General features: G+C 33.2%; 3 protein-coding genes across 5 annotated transcripts; 1 reads left to right on the plus strand and 2 right to left on the minus strand.

Moving 5' to 3' along the window:
• The first annotated feature begins 1,105 nt into the window (after positions 1 to 1,105).
• On the plus strand, positions 1,106 to 2,255 carry LOC113851450 (acetylserotonin O-methyltransferase-like). The gene is made up of 2 exons (XM_027481937.1): positions 1,106 to 1,885; positions 1,959 to 2,255. The coding sequence occupies exons 1-2, from the start codon at positions 1,106 to 1,108 to the stop codon at positions 2,253 to 2,255; spliced, it is 1,077 nt and encodes a 358-aa protein (XP_027337738.1).
• A 9,970-nt stretch (positions 2,256 to 12,225) lies between these two features.
• Positions 12,226 to 16,694, minus strand: LOC113849197 (ubiquitin carboxyl-terminal hydrolase 2). Of its 3 annotated transcripts, XM_027478912.1 has the most exons (4): positions 16,438 to 16,688; positions 15,778 to 15,901; positions 12,886 to 15,605; positions 12,227 to 12,657 (listed from the first exon to the last, which is right to left on the minus strand). In XM_027478912.1, the coding sequence occupies exons 3-4, from the start codon at positions 15,597 to 15,599 to the stop codon at positions 12,399 to 12,401; spliced, it is 2,973 nt and encodes a 990-aa protein (XP_027334713.1). In that variant the 5' UTR covers positions 15,600 to 15,605; positions 15,778 to 15,901; positions 16,438 to 16,688; the 3' UTR covers positions 12,227 to 12,398. The 3 variants fall into 3 exon arrangements, with proteins under 3 accessions (XP_027334712.1, XP_027334713.1, XP_027334714.1); XM_027478911.1 differs by lacking the exon at positions 15,778 to 15,901 and having other exon boundaries at positions 12,226 to 12,657; positions 16,438 to 16,694; XM_027478913.1 differs by lacking the exons at positions 15,778 to 15,901; positions 16,438 to 16,688 and having other exon boundaries at positions 12,886 to 15,689.
• A 2,183-nt stretch (positions 16,695 to 18,877) lies between these two features.
• LOC113849867 (serine/arginine-rich SC35-like splicing factor SCL30A) lies at positions 18,878 to 20,693 on the minus strand. Its single transcript, XM_027480081.1, has 3 exons — positions 20,324 to 20,693; positions 19,663 to 19,968; positions 18,878 to 19,478 (listed from the first exon to the last, which is right to left on the minus strand). The coding sequence occupies exons 1-3, from the start codon at positions 20,605 to 20,607 to the stop codon at positions 19,259 to 19,261; spliced, it is 810 nt and encodes a 269-aa protein (XP_027335882.1). The 5' UTR covers positions 20,608 to 20,693; the 3' UTR covers positions 18,878 to 19,258.
• Positions 20,694 to 22,338: the final 1,645 nt, after the last annotated feature.

Consider the following 22,338-nt stretch of genomic DNA (forward strand, 5'->3'; position numbering starts at 1 on the left):
TATAATGTATTTTTTAAAATAATTTAATCGAGCATAGCAATGTGACTAAATTATATAGTTTTATTTATTTCATAGTACTGAAGGCAAATCTACTGCATGATTCGGCGAATCTATTCCACTAAATGCAATCTATAAAAAATAGCATCATCATATTTTATATATTATTTTATTTAAAGAGCGGTCCATCTCTGTCGGAAATTTATTCTAGTTCAGCTGCACCAAGCCCCATCTATTCTAATTCTCTTAGCCTGTTTGTTTTTAAACGTTCATTACAGAGAATATTTCTGCATACTCTTTTACGTTTGGTGAGTACATTACCATATTTGGCCCTTGTTTGTACCTTAATTTAAGTACAAAATTAGTAAATAAAATGAATCACTAATATGAGTTTTCTTTTCAGAAATGTATGTTAATTGTTTGGACGTGGAATGGGTAAAGAAATATAAGAATAGTACGCTGAAAGTGGGTGTTTATGAGCTGACGTGTGGTAAAAATAGAATGAATTACATGTGCAGATGGAGAAAGTAATAATTAACACAAGAGATGATCATGCGCCCTTTGAAAGTGAGGGTTCATATTTGGTGAATACTGCATTCAATAATTCAGCTGAAATGAGGCCCACGTTTTAACATATCGGGAGTCGCTGTGTAAATGAGTTAATTCAACTGAAGTCAGTCCCACAATTTAATAAATATGCTGTTAAATTTTATCAACCTTATTTATTTATTTATTTAAATAAATTCAAATTTAAAATTAAAATCAATTATTTAAATATTTCAACTGAAGTCATATTGATGTAAATAAAAATTATATTTTATTATTATTTTACTTTATTTTAAGTATGAAATTTTTATTAAATAATAAACTAGTAAAAATTATTTAAATCTAATAAAAGAATTATAAATAAACTAATTAGTCAAATTTAAACTTTAAAATTATTAATATAAATTAAACTTAAATTTTAAATTTAACTATTTTATATTAATAAAGTATTCTTTTATATGTTTTTTTAATATATTTTTAATTATTAACTAAAATTTTTTAGTTACTGACATGTATCTCTATAAATGAAGCTTTCCAAGTTGAGAAGTTACGCCAGAGAGAGATGGGAGAAATAGAAGGAGAGGCAATGTTAGAGCGGGAGAAGGAAGAAGAAGAGGAAGAAGCACAAGCCCAAGTGGATATTTGGAGGTACATATTTGGGTTTGTGGAACTGGCAGTGGTGAAATGTGCCATAGAACTGGGCATAGCTGAAGCCATAGAAGCTCATGGAAGACCCATGACACTGTCGGAGATATCAACAACTCTAGGCTGTGATCCTTCACTTCTGAACCGCATCATGAGGTTCCTCACACACCGAAAGATATTCAAAGCCATACCCACCAGCCATGGCTACCCGGGCTATGCTCAAACACCTTTGTCTCGGCGTTTGATGAAAACGGGACAACATAGCATGGCAGCTTTGATTTTGCTGGAGAGTAGTCCTGTAATGCTAGCACCATGGCATTGCCTAAGTGCTCGTGTCTTGGCCAATGGCAATCCCTCATTTGAAAAGGCTCACGGTGAAGATGTGTGGCGCTATGCTGCGTCAAATCTTGATCACAGCAACCTCATCAATGAAGCAATGGCTTGTGATTCTAAGCTTGTTATGCCTATTATCATTGAAAGTTGCAGCGAGGCATTTGATGGTCTCAACTCCTTGGTGGATGTGGGTGGGGGCAACGGCACCACCATGAGTGTCCTTGTTAAGGCTTGCCCTTGGATTCGAGGAATCACTTTTGATCTTCCTCATGTCATTGCTGAGGCTCCAAAGTGTGATGGGCTGGAACATGTTGCAGGCGACATGTTTCAAAGCGTTCCCAAAGCTGATGCTGCTTTTCTTAAGGTACATGTGTTGTCAATTTAATTATCATATTGTATGGTTAAGACAGATTCATTAATTTGTTACTCAATTTCAGTGGGTTTTGCACGACTGGGGAGACGAAGAGTGCATCGATATTTTAAAGAAATGCAGGGAAGCTGTTCCAGAGGAAAATGGAAGGGTTATTATTGTGGAGGCAGTGATTGAAGGTGGAAAGCATGATGGGTTGAAGGATGTAGGACTGATGCTGGACATGGTAATGATGGCGCATACTAATTTTGGCAAGGAGCGTACCCTCAAAGAGTGGGAATATGTCATTCAAATGGCAGGATTTAGCAAATGCACTGTGAAAACCATCCATGCCGTGCAGTCTGTCATTATTGCTTTCTACTAAAACTATAACAAAAAGAAACTCAAAAATTTAAGTTTAAATTGTTGTACTAGTTTGGGAAACGTTTAATGTTTCTGTGCATGCAAGGCTATAACTTATTAGCCTTCCCTCCAAATAAAGTAGTAATCTATCCTTATGCAGTTGTTGCTATGATCATCAATTCGTTTCTGCTCTATTAGCAATTCTTTTTTTGTATTCTACGTAAAGGTAACTTTTATTTTAAGTAAAATCAAAAAATGAAAATTCCAATATTATAATTAAGAGATATATGTTTAAATAATTCATTAAATAAGTAGAAAAATATAAATAGTTTAGATTTTTGGGAAACGGGACTAAATTAAAATTTTTGGAAATAATTAATTTGAGAATATATGCAGAAAAAATTTAGAGAATAAAGTGCACATACAATCATTGATTAAATAATTAACAATTTCATTACAATTTTTACTTGATAACACTATTCTTTCTTAAAAAATTTAGAATAAATTTCATTTTTTTCACTACAATTTCATTCTTTTGTATAATTTTTTTTAACAATTTTGTGGAACTCAATTCCCTCAACTCTGGTTTAGATTGAGGACATTATTTTTTTTAATTGATTTTAATGTTAATTACTGTTTATATTAATATTACAATGCTTTCTTTGCTTACATCCCTTCCTTCACACACATTTGAGTATATATATATACTTTTCTTTTTTGTGTGCGTGATCTGTGTCTTTACTTTGAAAGAAAATTCAAACAAATAATATATATGTAAAGCATAAGATTGGGATATAAAATTTTAAATGATGAAAAGAATGAACAAAGAAATAAGTTGGCTGACGGCGGAATTTTCAAGTAAGAAATTTCTTACTTTTAACTTCTTTTTATTTGCTCAGTTCTTTATACCTATTTTATTGGCTAATTTTCTATCTATTGCGGTGTAAAGGAGAAAATTCTCATTTAGCATTTGACGGATACTTTTTCTACCCATTATGAATATTTTTTTTCGGAAAAAGAATTAATGTGATCTAATTGACATACCTAAAACAAGGTCTATGTCCTGAATAGGGAGCGTACTAATTAAAAGCGTCACATGACTAAACGCAACTACATAATATCAGAACAATATACTCTGCTAACACTCAAATATTATAACATGTACAGGCCCAAGGAATGTGTATGATTGTAATCTATTTAGGCTGGAGATGATTAGCGATATTTTTATTGTGATATACATATTTAAGTCTATATAATGCTTTTAAAGTAATATCGGAATCTTGGGTTGCATTCATTGCGTACATTTAATATCATATAAGATAAAGCTCTCTCCTATATCGGTATTGGTTTATTTTTACTGACCACTCTAATGATGGAAAAAATTGAAAATTCAGAATACGAGAGATTGTACTACCCTGTTATAATCCGCATTTAATGATTGTTAACAGATTTGAGAATACAGTTATCAAAACTGTCATGCTTCATTTAGATCCCAGATATTCATTATTTTTTAGGAGGCTTTGATGGGAATCGTTGTTGGCAACTAGGCATCTAAAAGCTTCTCAGGTTGGAAGAAATTGAGGATGTATACCACTCATTTACTCTATTAATACATCGATAACTTTCAATTCATGACTAAACCTTTATTTTAATCCTCTAACATTTTAGTCACTGAGATATTTAAAATATTACATTATTCTGTAATTTCTTTTTTTGTCAAGCATTTTAGTCTCTGACATCAGACCCGTTAATAAACTGTTAACAAATAATTGTGAAACAGTGTCGTTGTCATTGAAATTCCTTTTGCCTAAATTGAATCAAACATATCAGTATATATATTACGCCTCTAGTCTTCTTCCACCATTAGGGTTTAGGGTTCATGGTTACAATTGGGTTACTTGATTTTCTTGGGTTTCTTTTTTTCTTCTATTATTGGGGTATCTTGCTTCTATTATTAGGTTCATTCCTTCCTTGCATGATTTGGATTTCCAACACTTTATATGACTAGTAATAGCAATAGAAGCCCTCTGATAAGTTCTGCTTTAAGATTATCATCAGAACAAAATAAGAAACGAAATGGCAAGATTTGTCATTGTGAGTTAAAAGTAGCGGTTAGAATTTCACAAACAGAAGCTAATCTTGGAAGATTGTTCTTTGGATGTCCCAAATATATGGTAAACAAAGTTAATTTAGTGTTGTGTTCAATTGCCATTTCTGATAAATTAAATTACTTCTTACACATGGTGTAGGTTGGTAAACATTGCACTTATTTTGCATGGCTTATAGCAAAAATAGCATGGAGGATAGTTATAATGCTGCTAATTATCCAACCTCTCAAGTAATGTCTCCTCTTACAAGTGCAGCAGTTGTGAATGAAGAATAGATGAAGAATCCGGCTGCCAAAATAACATATTTAGAAACTGAAATTAAGAAATTAAAGTTATTTGTACATATTATTTGTATTTTAATGTGTATTGTCATGTACTTTGTTGTAAGATAATGATAAATTTTATTTAATATTAATAAAGAATGTTTTTGTAATAATTGTTGACCCTCATTTTGTTTATATTTTAGTAAAAAAATTGATGAAAATAAGAATGAAACAGAGCAATTTTCTAGCCTGTTTTGTCAGCTACTAATAAGTGATAACTTTATATATAGCAAATAATAAATACGCCTTCTCAGGATGTGTGATAACAATAGTTTATGTTTGCTGAAAAATATCTATTTACAATTGGACAAGTAGTAGTAACTTGAAAATAAATGGCATATTGACACAGACAGATTTTTAAAGTCATTCTAAGTCATAACTGTAACACCTTAAATTTAATTTCAAAATAATAAATTTCACAAAATGAGAATAATAAAATTCTCAATTTAAATAGACTTTCCCAAGCATAGTTTCAACAAGTATTTCAAAATGGTAAGGGTTTACAAATTCTGATCAAGTAACTGCAACAGGACTAATATAAATACATCATATTTTCAAAATAAAATCTAAGCCCTATAGCAGTTTCATCCATCCCTCACTGAAAAATAAATATAAGGGTAAGTACTATATACTATCCAACACATATAAACAAACATAGAGTCTTACCTTACACATTTCACATAATTTTTAACACATTTTACACAAGCATAATAAATCACAAATAACACTTTCTAGTTCTTCCATTTCAGTTCACAACTGATGCACTCACTGCACCAACAACGTTTAACACATACACGTGCACTCACTGCATGTATTCACGCTCTCACTGTGGCACTGTGATCAGAATTTCACACCATGAATGTCGCTGGTTACTCCTGCATAACGGATACCACGTATGCGGTCACGAGTCGTTCGGCAAAGGTGTTGGTCAGAGGTCTAGTCAGGAGGAGAGAGTGTGGCCTGTGGTGCACTCACGCTCACTGTTGGTATCACCACCACTCTCTCTTCCCCAAGGTATTTCTACCGTCCTCATCTTTCACACCTCCAGTGTATCGCTGAATCATTCATAGCATATTTACAACCGTATTTAATATGCCCTTCACACACAATTTAGTTATGTTCTTAATCACACACAGTATTCATATTCATACACGACATTGATGCCCACATTCATTCACATCACACGGCACAAGTGCCCACACTCATTCGCGTTACATTTAACGCACATCAATTTCATACACACAACGATTTTGACATAATCCTCATTCATCAAGTTATTCAATCATTTCAGCACACATAATACCAACCGATGTCTAACACTCCATGTACAGCATGAGAAATTCATCGAAACGCACATATTTCCATATCCAATCTTAACCACATTATAATACATAACAAATAAATGAAATTCTAATAAAACGAGATAGGGTAGAGTCTCTCCTTACTTCAAATTAAAGACCCATTCACGAACTCAACCAAGGAGATGCTCCCTACACGAATTTCATCCTAAATACATGGAAGAATACCATGAGAACTAAGGAAAATCGAGAAAACAGCGAATGAGAACGAGAAACTAAAACTTTAACCATTAAAACTTACCTCCAAATGTCACAAACTTGCTTTCAACCTTCAATTTTACTTACAAAAGATTTTGGAGGCAATTTAATCGTTGAAATAGGGTTTGGGATTGAGAGAATTGTAGAAGAAAGGAAGGGAAATGTAAAATAACCCATTCCCTTGAATCCTAACCCTTTAAATCCCCTTCTGGTCGTGATACTCTCGTTACAGCGAGAAAAATCTAAGAGGAAATTGCACTCTGATTTCTTCAGAATCTCATTATAGCGAGATTACACCTAAAAATGAACATTTCATTGTTACCCTCTCATTACAGTAAGGAAATTCTTGTTACAGCGAGAACGTGACAGTTTCATCCCCTCTCCCAGTACCTTTTTGCTACAGCGAGAACAGCACAGTTTTACGCCCTTCATCCAATGCTTTCTTGCTACAGCGAGGGCACCCTACAACATCCTCACTTAGCCTATTTCAATCAGATCAGTCACAGTCAAACATTCTCAACACACACACACACATATATATATATATATATACACACACATTATCATTTAATATTCATCATGCACTCAAGTGTACATTCCATATGTATATGTATATGTATATATATACATATATATATGCACATAAATATTATAATAGTACTCAATATTACAAAATTCAGAGCGGTACAATAACAGTTTAGTGGAAATAAATCATTGAAAAGTTCTCGCCAAAGAAAAAAGAAAAATAGAACTGGAGATTGACCAACCAATTTTTAGCCATAACCAGAATTTGGGATGGGCTTTGTAAAAGAAATTCCAAGCTAAACCCAGCCAAAATGAATCTACAAAATATGTACTGATTTTGAATTTCTTATTAATATGAAATAATGAATTGTACTTTTTAATATAAAAACTCCCGATCTCTTATAATTTTAACATGTGTTCTTTCTAAACCCTAATTTTATCTTTATACTTTAATTGAAAATACTTACTACCTGATTTTGGCTTAAAAATTATAAAAATACTAAATAATAACTAACAATATAAAAAACTGAATGGAAATAAAACCATTCAATGCCTTAAATTGGTAGAACCTAAAATATGACAACTTGTCCAATTAAAATAACTATTCTAAATAAAATATGTCCAAATGACACAAGTCTTATATAATACAAACTTGTTACAAAAAAAAATAATGAAAATAAGTAACATAATCGCAACAACTCATTCTGCAGTCCTAATTCCAGGTGTTGGCATGAATTGTGCAGCTTTTACAGAGTCATCTCCCTTTTCATTTGGTAAAGATGGTGGTAGACTTTGCTGAGGTGATGTGGAAACATTTGCAGCAGATGACCTTGTCCTAATGGTTAATTTAGGCCTAATTCTATCTCTCTTTTCTTGTGGTACTGCATCTGTTGGCATTTCTTTTGTAGGTACAACAGAAGATTATTGTGTTAAGACTTCTTCTGCATGTATGGTGATGGACTGCTATGTTAAGTTGTTGTTTTGGGCTTGAGAATCTTCCATCTTTGCTTTTTCAGTATAAGATAAGTCTGTTTGTTGTTATTTAGAACTCCACAACATTAACACCCAACTTGTGGCAATTTTCTTTTCAATTTATGTTTCTGTGGATTCTCAGTTGTTTGTTTTTCTTGTTCATATTTTCTTCTTTACTTCTTAGATTTGCCTACTGTCCTCTTAACAGTTGGTGGTAGTGGTGGAATTAGCTCACTTTTCTCTCAAAAATCTTGACTTTGTAATAGTTGAACATGATGTTCATAGGTTGCACGACATGCTTTAATTGTTAACCATAAACATGAACACCTAACCTGTGGCAATTTTCTTTTCAATTTATGTTTCTATGGATTCTCAGTTGTTTGCTTTTCTTGTTTATCTTTTTTTCTTTGCTTCTTTAGCTCTGCTTACGGTCCTCTTAACAGTTGGTGGTAATGGTGAAATTAAAACACTTTTCTCTCAAAAATCTTGACTTTGTAATGGTTGAACATGATGTTCATAGGTTGCACAACATGCTTCAATTGTTAACCATCCATGGTAGTAATCTTCTGGTATCTCATTTTAATATGTTATTACAGCAATAGCATGCATACAAGGCATACCTGTAAAAATTATAAGAAAAAAAATATCAAAAATTATATATGTTACATATTCATATAAATTTAACACATTAGCCATCATATAGAATTAACTAACCTGTTAATTGCCAAAATTTACATGTGCATGTGTTGTTGCCCAAGTGAAAAACAACCTTAGTTATGGAACATTGCACTTCAAATGTATGAGTATCATCATCACCTATGATAAAAATTTAGTTAAGACAAATTTAATGTTATATTACTAAAAATTATCAGAAAATTAGGATTATATTTACCTGCCCATATTAGTGTCCACTTAATGCTTGGTTGTTTTAATTTCTCTAACCTACGTTGCTGTATAGGAGGCAACTGACATGCATAAGCTACCAACTTCAACTTATTGATACTAATTGTTATCATGATGTAGCATTAGACTTCTTCCAGCATTGTTAATATTGATTTACACCTTGTATTTACAATCTTTAGTTGAAGACCTCGTAGTTATTATTATAGATGTTATCCACCGTTGGTTATTCACTAAAGTATGCCTTAGTCCATGCCTCTTTTGACCACTTGTTTAAGTATGCCTATGCTTTCTCATACATTGTCTTTATTGTATACATGTTTGCATTGAATTATGAGATGGTGGTTGATCTTGCATATTCCCATACAAGGTGCTTTAAGGCTTTATCCTTCCATTGCTTACAGAAATTTTGCCATAGATGCTACACACAAAACCTATGGTGTGCACCTGACATCACTTCTTACAAAGCTGGAATCAAACCCTGCAGTAAAATACAAAGTTCATTTTAGTCCTTAATAGAATAAAAATCGTGCAATTTAGTCCTTATCTGATTTATTATTCATGCAATTAAGTCCTGTTAATTCTAAGTAATGAGTAACTTCATCCTACGTAGATGTTTACCTTCTGCATGTCAAATATGAAATTCCAACCATGTTGCTTATAATATTCTATATCTTCATGTAAGAGTGATAAAAAATCATTGCCAATTCTCTTTATTTTCAACATCCACAACAACATAGGCTATTATCCATATGTGATTATTAGCATCTTGTCCCACTGCTGTCAACAACTGTCCTCAATGATAACCTTTAAGAAATGCACCATCAAGTCCTATCATTGGTCTACATCCAGCCTTAAAGCTATTTTTGCACCCAGCAAGACATATATACAATCTTTTAAATTGCGATAGACCTTCAACTTGACGATCAGTTTCTATTTTGATAGTTGAACCTGAATTACTTCTCAAAAGTTTTCCACAATAGTTCCACAACTTCCCAATCCCAAATTGTTCTTTCTCATTTCTCTCTACAATCTCTCTTGCCTTAACCATTGACCTGTATGTTTTTGTATCTTCTATCTGCATGCCAAATTTCTTTTTTAAGTACTCAACAACTTCAGAATGTTTCATATTGGGGTGTTTCCTTAGTTTTATAACAAGCTTACCTACAACCTAATTTTGTGTTCCTTGTTTGTTTTTAAAAATCTTGCCACAATTGTGTTCACTGAGAAAAGTCTTAATCTGGAAGCTATGTGTGACATTATTTTTTGCACAATATATTTCTCACTTGCAGTTTTCATGTTTACACTTGGCTCTTGCTCTTACTTTGTCATTTTTTACCTACCTTATTTCTCTTCCCATCTAAATTGTATAATCCTTAACACTTTTTTTGAAAGATTGTAAACTTTCAAACTTCATTCTCAACTCCAAGTTAACATTTTCAAATTTTGCAAATTCATAAAATTTGGGAAAAAACTTGCTTGTTACTATCTTCATCAGCTAACTTTGCTGGAGTTCTTAATTCTTCAAACCTCTATAAATTTTCAGAATGCTCTTCTCTTTCTTCACAGTAGTATGTTTTTCTATGATCCACCTCTTCTACATCTTTTATGCTATTTTCAGAAAGTTCCTCATGCAAATAATCTTCTTTATCAATATAGGTCATTTTTTCTTTACCTTTTCCTTTAGTTTTTTTTTTGTCTCTTTCCCTTTTCCTTTTTCTTTTCCCATGCTTTTTTTTTTCTATTTTTTCTCGATGTAGCAGATTGAAGGTTGTCTTTCATGGCTTCCAATTTGCAAACTTCTTTTTCTTATTTTTCCAACTGATTTACTAGAGTTGCCTTTTCCTTTTTCCTTTCCTATTTGCTTTCTATTTGCCTTTTTCTTTTGTTGTTTCTCATCAACTTCAACTTGTACTTTGTGGACTGTTGTTATATCTTTAACTTCTAATTCTTCAACTGTTACATCTTCAACTTGTACTTCTTCTGTTGCTGGATTGTTCAACTTCAATACTTTCTTCTATTGTTGCTTGTTCAACTTGAATTTCTTCTTCCATTGTTGCGATATTAACTTTAGGGCCTTCTGACATTAGAATTTCACTGTCTTCAAGTAATTGTGGTGTACCAATCTCATGTTCATAATAGACATGCATCTCTTTTCTATTCCTCTTAACAATAACCCTCATTTCTAACACATCTGCATCATATTTTAATAATTTCAAACATTCATCATACTCTTTATCAGGGTCAAACCAGAATATATTTTTTATGTAACTGAAATATCACATTGCCTTGGCAAAGTTTATGAAGTTAAAAATATCTATCATATCTTCATCAACATCAATCCAAACCTCAATTTTATCCCACCTATACTCTTTCTTAATTCCATTTTCTTCCAAAATTTTTTTTTTATGGTGAATGTAAAATTTAATTGTCTGCATTTACAAAGAAACAATTATAAAAAAAAGTCAGCAATCTTTTACAATTTTAAACTAATTTACTAAATAAACAGTAAAAGTCATGCACGCACGTGGGAAAATGGGTTAAACCATGCAGAAAGGGGTCACTTTCATTAATATTATTTTCTTTAATTTTAAAAACCAAAAAGTCGTAGAAAACATAAGGGAACTAGTGAACTACTGCCTACCAGAGACCACTTCCTACCATCTCTTGTTGTTTTCTCAATAACAAACAAAAAGTATTTTCCAATAACTACATTCACACTGATTAAGGAGAAAGAAAACAATTAGGGTTATTTATCCCCAAACTAAAAAAATGACTCAATAAATTAAGAAATTTATTTTTACTGAATTTTCCATCTGTTAGCCCTTTTTTCTCTACAACAAATTGTAATCTTTAAATATTTCATCCCCAAACACAACTACGAACAAGAATTTGGGCAAAATTTTGTGTGGACTTAAGATAGGGTTCTTCGACAACAATGAGGAAATATGTGATTCAATTTGGACAAAAGGAGTTTAAATGATGATGACTCTGTTTCACAATTATTTGTGTCACGCTAGCTTCCAAAAACGACGTCGTTGCTGCCAAGTAGAATTCTAACGTAATACTTAACATAACAGCTCAGTCTTCTGTAACAGTTTCTTAACGGAGTCTGACGTCAGAGATTAAAATACATGACAAAAAAAAAAGTTACAGACTAATGTAATATTTGAAATGTCTCAGAAACTAAAATGTTAAACCAAACTCTTTTTGGGACTAAAGTAAAAGTTTAGTCTTCAGTTCATTTTTCAGTTGAATGATAAATGTCACTATTTCAAACACTAGTGTCGATGCTCACACGTAACCCACCGTTTTCCAAACCTGTATTTGGTGCCCCCAAACCAAATAAGGAAAATCTCAATCTTTTCAGTATATACACAAAAAAATTGCCATTTTAAAAGTCCATTTTCATTTTTACATGCGATAGTGGTGTAAATTTTGGTTGCATAACTTGATAAAAGTATCACCGATACTCCAATATTACTGACTAAAATATTACCATTTATACAGCGAACTTGATCAGAGTGCATACCAGATAATCCTATCCCACAATTTTAAACAGCAAAATATCTTAAGCTTGCTTGACAGTTGGCACCAAAAGAAAGTTAAGGGGAAAAATTGACTTTTGATTTTATGATATCGCATTGTACATTCAAGATCTCATTACATGTTGAAAAAATGGTATACAATATACGGTAATTGCTTTTACACTCACCTGCAATGATTTATCTCCCTCTCATCAATTTAGTAAACCTCTCTATCCCTCCCTCAAATATAAAACCTAAAAAGTAGACGATCCATTCAAATTTTTTTCATAGAATAAAATGTATGCCTCACAGCGAAGAACTTCATCAAGGGAAACTTCACGTACATATGCATCACTTGCCTGATACCATGTGGAACACTCATTCACTCGATCACCCTTCCCTCTGTTCCTCTGGCCCCCTCTCACATAGGCAACATAGTGACCCCCTCTCATAGTTCCCGAGTGCTCCACTACACCAACTAAATGGTATTCATACGTGTCTTCATTCATGCACCTGTTTGAACAGAATTGGGAGTGAATTACATCCTAGTAGATCAATAAAGTATATTAAAAGAGACAGACTAAATATCTACAGTCAAAACTGCATTTACAAATCCAAACTGTTTGCTATTGTAATGAACTGAAACCATTGCCAAAACATTTTTGGTGATTAAATTAATATGATAACCCTAACACTTAAAAAAAAGGATAATGGGGGTAAACATGACACAAATATCAATACCTGGGATCAATATATGTTCTAATATCCATTACTTCTCTGAAATTGACATGGCCATTTAATTTACTTAAGCGACCACGGGCATCTTGGCTAAATCTCTTCAGATGAATGGTCAAGACAGGCGGAGCTTTATAAATGAGGACTCTCTTAGTTGCATCCCTCTTCACTTTCACACTTCTTGAGTCAGTCTCTTCTAAGTCATTGTTATCACTGCCTAAAACCAGAGAATCTCTTCTTTGGACATTTTCGGTAATACAAGAATCAGCAGCTGAAAGATTGCACCTTTCTTCATTGCAAGCTTCATGAAAACCTGAAGACTGTAATTCATCATTATGTTTATCTTCCATTTCAAATGCCCCATGATCCCTTTCATTAATTAAACTCAAGTTATCTCTTTGACCATTTTCAAGCTCTCTGCCATGTTTAACATGTGAAACAGAGGTTTCTATATTTTTGTCATTTTTTATGTCCTCATTTCTAATGCTTTTGGTTTTAAAGGGACAAGAGTTAGGTGCATGCCATGGTTCATCATGACTTCCTCTCCCATTTCCATCGGATACAGTTCTAGTCTGTGTTTTTTCTTCCATCTTTTGACGTTGGAGAACTTTTGAACAGTTCTCACAATGCCATGCATTTTCATCTGAGAGCAACTCAGGTTTTATAAAATGTGCCAAGCAACTCTCCACAGAAACCGGAGAATCTGTATCATCTACTTCATCAGGGTCAGATTCACTGTTGCTTCCAATGACAAAACCAGCTTCTGTGACCTCACTACATGAAGAAGGTCTGGGAGAAGGTCCAACAACAACTTCAGGCTCATTGAATAAGTCACCAAAGCCATCAAACTCCAATTCTTCTTGACCACCACCCAAAACTGATGAGGAGCCCTCACCATCTTTTCCAACAATCTCACCAGCAGAGGAACTTTCTTCTTTGTATGGAAGTAACAGCACTTCTGAACCTTGAACTTGTAATGGAATCTCATCTTCCCACCCATTTGCTGAAGAATCAGGCCTTTGGTCTTGATCCTCCTTTAGGAAACAAACCGAACCACTAGATTCACAGCTAGCCTGTGCAGGGAACTCATTTAAGCATTTATCCTTGCTCTCAGTATCCTGTATCTCTGGAGCATCCTCCTTCTGGGAAATGAAATCACATTCATCTACCATGGTTCCAGCTTCCACAAAATCCAACCATGTAAAATTATCTGAAGCTGATGGTTTCCCTGCACCACTGTCGAGCACTTGCATATGTTGAGACTCTCCAGCAGTAACCAAATTAGGTGAAGACAGGTCATCTTTATCAGCCACACTGCTTCTTTCTTCAGAACCCAGTACTGTAGAATCACCAGGAGAAGTCCCCATCCCTCCAGAAACCGATATGATGGACAGATCAGGGCGAGACGATTCATGGCTGGATAATTGGTTTGATACATTTTGAACAGGTAATGGATCGGTATCCCTGTTAACTTTAACTCGAGTCTTTCCAACTTTTTTTGGTGGAAGTTTTGCTTTTTTGGTTCGAGATACTTGTTGGGCCTTTCGAGGTGGAGGTTTCTTAGTTGGAACAGGAAGTGAAAGATCTAAAAAAGGTTCATACACTGTTGAGAAATGCCCACATTCTATGCAACATACAGTACTAGATATCTGACCCCCAAATAAAGTATCAACTAAAGTATTGGAAGAGATCCCATCTATCTTGGGAGAACCATTCTGTTTCCTTCCAGTTAGTTCTTCAGTACTCAACCCATCCAGTAAACAACGGAGCAATTCATGACTATCATGCTGCTGATATCCTCGAAACTGCGGTGATTTAGAACATACACAACCAAAAAAGGATCTAGGATTTATAACATTTTTCAATCCTGAATCAGGGTTTGTTTCTGTGAAAAGCTTCTTCAAGGAATTAATAAGTGGTCCAACAGGAGCATCTAACTTTAGAAAGCTGTCCCGCAATCTATTCATAGCTAGCAGATTTTGCATGATTGAATTGAAGAAGCAAGTATTCCCAAGATTAACCATACCTCGAACTACATAACCCCCTTGTCCATATGAATCATTGGTTAACAGATCTTCTGACTTAATTTCTGAATTAACAATGCCACCCCCTAAGGAAACATCCTCAATATCCACTGATGATTTTTCCAAAGATCGTCCTTTCAACAATTTCACAACATCAGAAAGATGACTGGTTTCATCGGTTTTTTCAATTTTATCAACTTGAATAAGCATATTGCAAGGAAAACACCAACATAGTTGAGGCTTATCAAAATGAACTACTAAGGGATGCCCGTTTTTCCTTGCATGCCCTACCACATGGCATCGAGGTGTTATAGGCAGCCCCACACCTCCACAAGTATATTGACCACACTCCAAACAGACCCATAAAGACTTTGACTCGGATTTTGAGTCTAATGATGCACCACCTTTCTTCTTCCCATGTTTACCTTTTCCTTTACTACTCCTCCTATCAGCAGCACCTTCTCTACAGTCTTCGCATCTTATGGATCCAGAAGACCCAATCATACTAGACAATCTATTTAAATTAACACCTTTTACAATATGAGGGCAAGAATTTGTCTCTTTTGCAACTAAAACCCCCTCACCAACAGACTCCGCAGTCAGGTTGCAAGATTCCATAACCTTTCTTGGAGAATGGGTAGCAACCCCCTTTTCTTTGGCAGAAGCCCGGCTCTTCTTTTTGACTTTTTTCCCCATCAGTTCCTGTAATCCAAACCAAATCAGTGAACTATCCCAGCATACAACAGACAGGAAAATTGATATCCAGTCCCTCTCACAGCCATTTTACACATAAAAATAAAACCGGGAAATATGTCCAACAAGGATGGGTGGGAGAGGGGGGGGGGGGAGCTAAAAGATCATTCAAGTTTTTAACCTGGAAATCAGGAGGCGTAGAAGAAAGATTTCAGACAAGAATGTTCAAGGAAATGGAGCTTTACTACGAAGCGAGAGTAACAATAAGATAGATTGAAGTAGGGTCGAACGAATCCAATCGAACACTGCAGGGTATGGGCAATTGTAAGGCATAAAATTTTATCCAATGTGACCTAACCCAGCTATTGAAAATTTTATATTAGAAAACAAACTCACAGAATATCAGTCAGATAATATAAAGACAGCAAACAACTATAATGCAAATGTTTAGGTTTATGAGTTCGCAAAAGATCAATGTTTGGAGAAAAATGCAAACCAAATTGTCATCACTGCAAGTTCCAAGCCAAGAGAAACTAATAGTGGATTTGAAAAACAGAAAAATGAGGCGTCGATTCAGATACAAGTATGGGATTTGTCAAAGGCAGAAAAGATGAATTCAGATAAAGTTTATCGAAGGAAGCAAGAAGTGCTTAACCGAAAAGCGGGTGGATAGTGGAAGAATGCACAGATGCAGAAATTTAAAGCATCAGATCGACAAGTGAAAATGAGAAAATTGCAAAAGGAAAAATATATTCTCATTCAAAGCATTTACCAAACCAAATATCAATGAATCATTAACTTTATATATATAAAAAAGAAAGTATTGATGTAAAGTGAGTACCTGTGTGGGAGTGGAAGGGAGACAAAAGGACTTGGATGGTTTTGGTTTTGATTTTGATTTTTGGGGAGAGAATCGAAAAAGATGAGAAGATTGAAAGTGAGTAAGTATTGAAGTATTGATCGATGAATAGAGAGAATGGAATGGAAGAGAAGAAGAATCACTCTCTTCTCTCTCTCTCTCTCAGTGTCTCTGACGAGAGACGTGCAAGGTTTGTTTACCAGCCGAGACGGGTCACTACCCGATCCGCCCCCATTTCCAGAAGAGCACAAACAAATATACCCTAATATATGATGTGTTTCTCCATAACCATCCCACTTCTTTTCATTTTTCTCTTTTTTTAAAACAATTTTACATAAACTCTTTTAATTCTTATCAATTGCAACTCATAGTTAGCTTTTCTCTTCAAATTAACAATTATTCATTCACTGTACAAACATATTTACGTTTAAACAGAATTTTAAAATATAAAATACAACTATTATTAAATATTTATAACATAATGAGGTATTTTATTCTATTATATAAAAATAACTTAAAAGAAATACACTTTTCAAAATTAACAAATTATATAAAATCATTTCAATTTAAATGCATTATCTTTATATCTGTTAATTTTAATACGAAGTGTTATAATTTTAAAGTTTAAAGTATATTTTACTGAAATTATAATAAATAAACATCTCCTCAATTTGATATATTGCATTTACATTTAAACATAAAGTTTTTCCGTATGTTTCCTTCTTCTTCTTCTTCTTTTTTTGCCTTTTTTTTATGGAATGTTACAAAAAGAAAAGTTGACATCATTTCATACAAGTTAAAAGATAATAATTATTTACTGTATCTCTATTTTATAAGTTTATTAAGGTGTACAATTGTACATAAAATACGTATTTTTTTCACTATATTTAAATGTATAATTTATTTAAACACTTATTTAATAAATAATTTTAAATAATAATTTATAACATAAATTTAACAATAAATTTTATTTTGATAAACTAAATAAACTAAAAACAACTTATAAAAAAAATTATGTGTTCTTTTATAAATTGTTTGTAAAATTTTATAGACCACATTTTATCTTGAAGCTTATTTTTATCAGTTTATAATTTCATAATTCCCATGTTTTAATTGGCTTGATTGCATTAAAGTCTTTATTGACTTAATATTACAATGCGAATACAGAGTGTTTAAATATATTAAAAAAAATGTTAATTGGTTTAATTCTCTGATTCCTTTTTAAATTCAACTAATTATGCAATTGCCTTTATTGCTATAAATGCATAAGTTTTAAAATTTATAAAATAATATAATTTAATTTTTAAAAGAAAAATAATGATTAAGGAGGCAATACATCGCATGACACCTGCTTGCAAAAACCTTGTTTAATATAGGCTACGTTTAGTATAAATAATTTATAAACTAACTAAAATCTAAAAACTAATTTTGAGCTAAAAGTTTTACACTAATTTAATAAATTGAAAATGTTTAATAAAATTAATTGATAAATATAAAATAACACAAATGATATGTTTATATGATTGTTTTTTTTTTCATTTTGTATAACAATATATTTTTAGTATTTAAATTTCTAAATTTTGTAATTAATTTTGAATTTTTTTGTTTAAAGATGAAATAATTTATTAGAAATAAATAATTAGTATAAATAATGTAATAATCAGAATAAGTGATATAATATTAAACGGGACAATAAGTAAAGGATTTTATTGAAGTATTAAGAAAAAAATTATAAAAGTTGTAAGTTAAAACACTAATTGGGTGAGATTGTTTGTCAAATACCTTTGTTTGGATAAAATAAATTTACAAGTTAATCAAATAAGATAGAAGTTGGCTGAAACAACTTACTAAAGACTCAGAAGATTATATTGTATTGTCTTGATTTCTAACATATATGATCCACAACACCTGAATATGCAAATGAAAAATAGCATTAATTGATGGATCTCCTTGATTTCATGTTTTTAAGTTTCTTAAATTGAATTTTTTTTATTAACCCTCCTTCCGTTCATTTTTTTCATCTCCCTTGCCCCCAATTCTTTTCTTTTTCTCAGTCCAAACAAAGCCTTAAAGATTACATAGACCCAATGCTTACCTCACATATAAGCAGCTCTGTTAAGAGCTACTAACATCCACATCAAGGAATCTAAAGTTGAGTTTTAACAAAATTAAAATCATGAATTAATGTGACCAAGCCTTAAAATCTCAAGAACTACTCTCTCCCTTACATTCTCAGAAATCAAAGCGAGCCTTCACTCATGTAAAGAGAAACTATAGAAATATAAACTAAATGTAATCATTGATCTATTAAAAAGGAATCAGGGTTCAACTCGACAATATTATAACTACTGTATAAAACCATCTTGATTAATGAGGAAATTGTTTGTTTAAATATGTATAATAGTATTTATCCAATTATATGCATTTTAGGTAAAATTTATGATGTGCATCATACCAACAAAAGTATCTTTGCAACAGCAATGATTTGACGATCCATAACATATCAACGCCCGCATTTAAAGACAACACCAAAACATACGATGTTTAATTCAAATACTAGCAAATTCCATACCAATATCCAACTAAAATTCCCTACGATGTTTAGTTCAAATCAAAATCCAACTAGGACTAAACTTTCCCTACGATGTCTAATTCAAGCAACAAAAAGCTGATACATAAAACCACATAAATTAAAATCCAACTCCATTTGTCTCAGAGCTGAGGAAACAGCAAACAGAAGTGATTTGCTGAATATTCAGACAATTAAAGCACCAAGTATTCCAAGGCAGGTCTCTACGCATTCTCACTGACTGGGGGACCTGGCACGAGCTGATTCCCTTGCATCACCACGGTTTGAACTTGGACTTCTGCTGCGGCCAGGGCCAGGGCCCATTGCTGGACTCTGACTACGGCTCCTTGAACCCCCATTATAGGGTGGGGAACGTGAAAACGACCTCTCTCTACTATGCTGTGAATATGATCTTTCTCGACTGTACCTTCTTCTACCCTCAGGTGAGACAGATCTGCAACAAAAGCCTTATCAACGAAAGCATAACTAACCATAGTTGATGGATCCTGGCACACACTTATTAACACAGACAGTGGCCTAAATTATAACAATTTAAATGAATAGAGCAGCTCTCAATCACAGGCACATCATATAAGCATTAAATGAATAGACAATTTACATGGCACATCGATGCATACCTTGAATATTCCCTTCGTTTAGGAGGAGGGGAATAATAGTCACGAGAGCGAGAACGAGATCCATGGCGCGGCGGTGGAGATGGAGAGTAACGGGGCGAACGGGAGTAACGAGGAGGAGACCTCCTTCGATCATAAAATCGACCCCTTCTCTCTCTGGACCTCATCTCATTTGGCTTCTTTCTATTCTCCTCAGCAAAGACAACTGTCAACTCACGACCAAGAAGAATTTGACCATCCATGTGATATTTGGCATCGGCAGCATCGGCAGGATCCACGTATTGCACAAAACCAAAACCACGGGGTTCTCTGCAGAGAGAAGTAAAATTGAGAATATGGGAAGTGTAAAGGGGGGGATTTGATTATATGGAAAATTGGCAAGTGAGAAGTGAAGCGTGCGCATTGAGAGTAAAAATGTTTAGCCCCCAGTAAAGCAAGCACTAGGCTGCTGACCTTTGTGTGAGTAGTTTAAAGATGAGTGGAAAATCTTCAAGACTTGGAACATCTTCATAATGTAATGAAAGTGAAGTTGCTTCACCAATAACATCTTCTACTTACTTGATTGATTGATGTCTTCAAAACTCTAAATCACTGCTAAACCTAAGAAACTTCACTGGCTAATTACAATAGAAGCAGTGAAATAGAAAGAAGAGAGGGGACTCACCCAGTGTAATAATCCTTGGGAAGGTAAATATCCTTGAGAGGACCAAATTGACCAAAAGGACGCCGAAGATCTTCGGGCCTACAGTCATGGCGAAGGTTACGAACAAGAAGGCTGGTAGGAAGATCCCTACTCCCACGGGGAGGATACCGCCCTCTGGGGCTCGGACTCCTCCCTCCTCTTCTGCTATAACGCGGCGGAGGCGACGGACTGTAACTTCTTCCTCTCATATCTCTAATCTCTCTCTTCCTCTCCAAATTCACTCTCTCTTCGCCGCCCTCCCTCATATTCCCCTTCCTAGGGTTCGTCTGGCCCAATCGCTCCACTTCGGCCCATCCCACTCTCTTCCCCGAGGGACTCTTTCGTAAATCCCCTTCTCTTTTTTGTATTTTCAGACAGGTTCCCAATTTATGGATTACGCTTTTTTTCATTCTTATTACACTTTTTTTAAACTAAGTGTTGAATTAATTAATTAATCATCAAACATAAAATATTCATCTATATCATTATTCAAAATAAAATAATCATACATATATACCATTGATCCATTTTCATTTTTATTACTCTTATACCATAAAATTTATCCAAAAAATATATATAGTTGTCCAATTTCAAACCATGACGATTATTTCATCAAGACTGAAATTATCCATTGTGTGAAGTCTATATGAAACTTGCATGAGAGGTTCAACGTGAACTTGCTACATTGGTCAAAATCCGTGCCGCACAAGCGTCAAAAGGGCAGTATTAAAAAAAAGACACCATTTTTTGTTTTTGGTTCTGTATCCGTTTGAAAATAACACCTCCTTCCCTCTCTTATTCACGTACTTTTTGGACTTCGTAGGGTTGAAGATTTAAGCCTCATTGCACTTTACAAGCTATTGGCACTAAGGACCTGGATCGCATGATTATCATTGGTTCATCGCCTTGAAAAGCTTGTTGAACAAGCAAACCAACGTACATGAAAATAAATCACACGTCCAATCATGCCAAGTTATAAAATATAATCTGTTTTTTTTTATAATTAAATCCAATAACATTTCCTTTACAACGATAAGAAATATTTGTATGGAAAATTAAACATAGACACAACAGCGCATGATGTTAAAATCAAAATAAAATGTTGGCGAATCACCAATAAATATTTAAAATTTAGTAAGCAAATTGCTATGATAAAAATTTTAAGGGATATTTTGTTTAAAGTTAAGAACTGCAGCGGAAAATTAACAATTTGACAATAAAATCAAACAAAATAATTTTTATTATGACTGACATGCATTATTTAGATATGTTATATAAGTTGTCATTTTAAAATGATTATTGGTATAATGTGACTAAATATATATATCATGTCAGATAACAAATTGTTTTAAAAAAATAAAATTTATAAAATCAAAATCAATATTTTTAAAAATATAAAAATTGTTTAATTATTTTTGTAAAGACTACAAATATATCTAAAGTAAAATATTTTGTTATCGTTAACTCGCGATATAATAATTTATATAGGATAAACCAGGTTATTCTGTTGGACTTGGACTAATTGAAAAGCTTGGTGCTTAAGCTACGTTACCACTCACGAGGAGGTACGAGAATTATCTTAGCTGACATAAGCAGTGGCGAATGGTTAATTTTGATCCGGTCAATCTCATCGTCAGTTGTTGCACTTATTCGAAGACTTCTAAAGGAAAATGACTCGCCATAACAAAACAGAAACAAAAAAGGATAGTATTATTTCCTAGAAATGGTTCCACATCTTCATTGGAGACGACATGCAGGAAGGAAAGAGAAGAAGTCAAAGACAAGTAGCTACTTTGGTTCTGAAACATTAATTAACATACGGGTTACCAACAATAAATATTTCAAAGATCAAAATTTCAACAAAAAAGATATCTAATTTTTAAAAATAAACTTTTTTAAGAAAATTACAATTGTGACAAAGAAAAGAAAATTCTTAGTTTTTAATTAAACTATATATCACAAAAATGTTTTCTTAAAATGTATATCGATTGAATTTA

This window comes from Abrus precatorius, unplaced genomic scaffold (assembly GCF_003935025.1).
Source record: "Abrus precatorius isolate BTA unplaced genomic scaffold, Abrus_2018 Scaffold9, whole genome shotgun sequence".
In the NCBI taxonomy this organism is placed as follows: domain Eukaryota; kingdom Viridiplantae; phylum Streptophyta; class Magnoliopsida; order Fabales; family Fabaceae; genus Abrus; species Abrus precatorius.

Excerpts from the sequence above, each read along its gene's own strand:
- LOC113849867 (XM_027480081.1), bottom strand. The coding sequence starts at position 20,607 with ATGAGGGAGGGCGGCGAAGAGAGAGTGAATTTGGAGAGGAAGAGAGAG. Across the intron at positions 19,969-20,323 it reads CCCAAGGATTATTACACTGG|AGAACCCCGTGGTTTTGGTT; the intron begins GTGAGTCCCCTC and ends TTCTCTCTGCAG. Across the intron at positions 19,479-19,662 it reads AAACGAAGGGAATATTCAAG|ATCTGTCTCACCTGAGGGTA; the intron begins GTATGCATCGAT and ends CTTTTGTTGCAG.
- LOC113851450 (XM_027481937.1), top strand. The coding sequence starts at position 1,106 with ATGGGAGAAATAGAAGGAGAGGCAATGTTAGAGCGGGAGAAGGAAGAA. Across the intron at positions 1,886-1,958 it reads CTGATGCTGCTTTTCTTAAG|TGGGTTTTGCACGACTGGGG; the intron begins GTACATGTGTTG and ends ACTCAATTTCAG.
- LOC113849197 (XM_027478911.1), bottom strand. The coding sequence starts at position 15,599 with ATGGGGAAAAAAGTCAAAAAGAAGAGCCGGGCTTCTGCCAAAGAAAAG. Across the intron at positions 12,658-12,885 it reads AGAACATATATTGATCCCAG|GTGCATGAATGAAGACACGT; the intron begins GTATTGATATTT and ends CTGTTCAAACAG.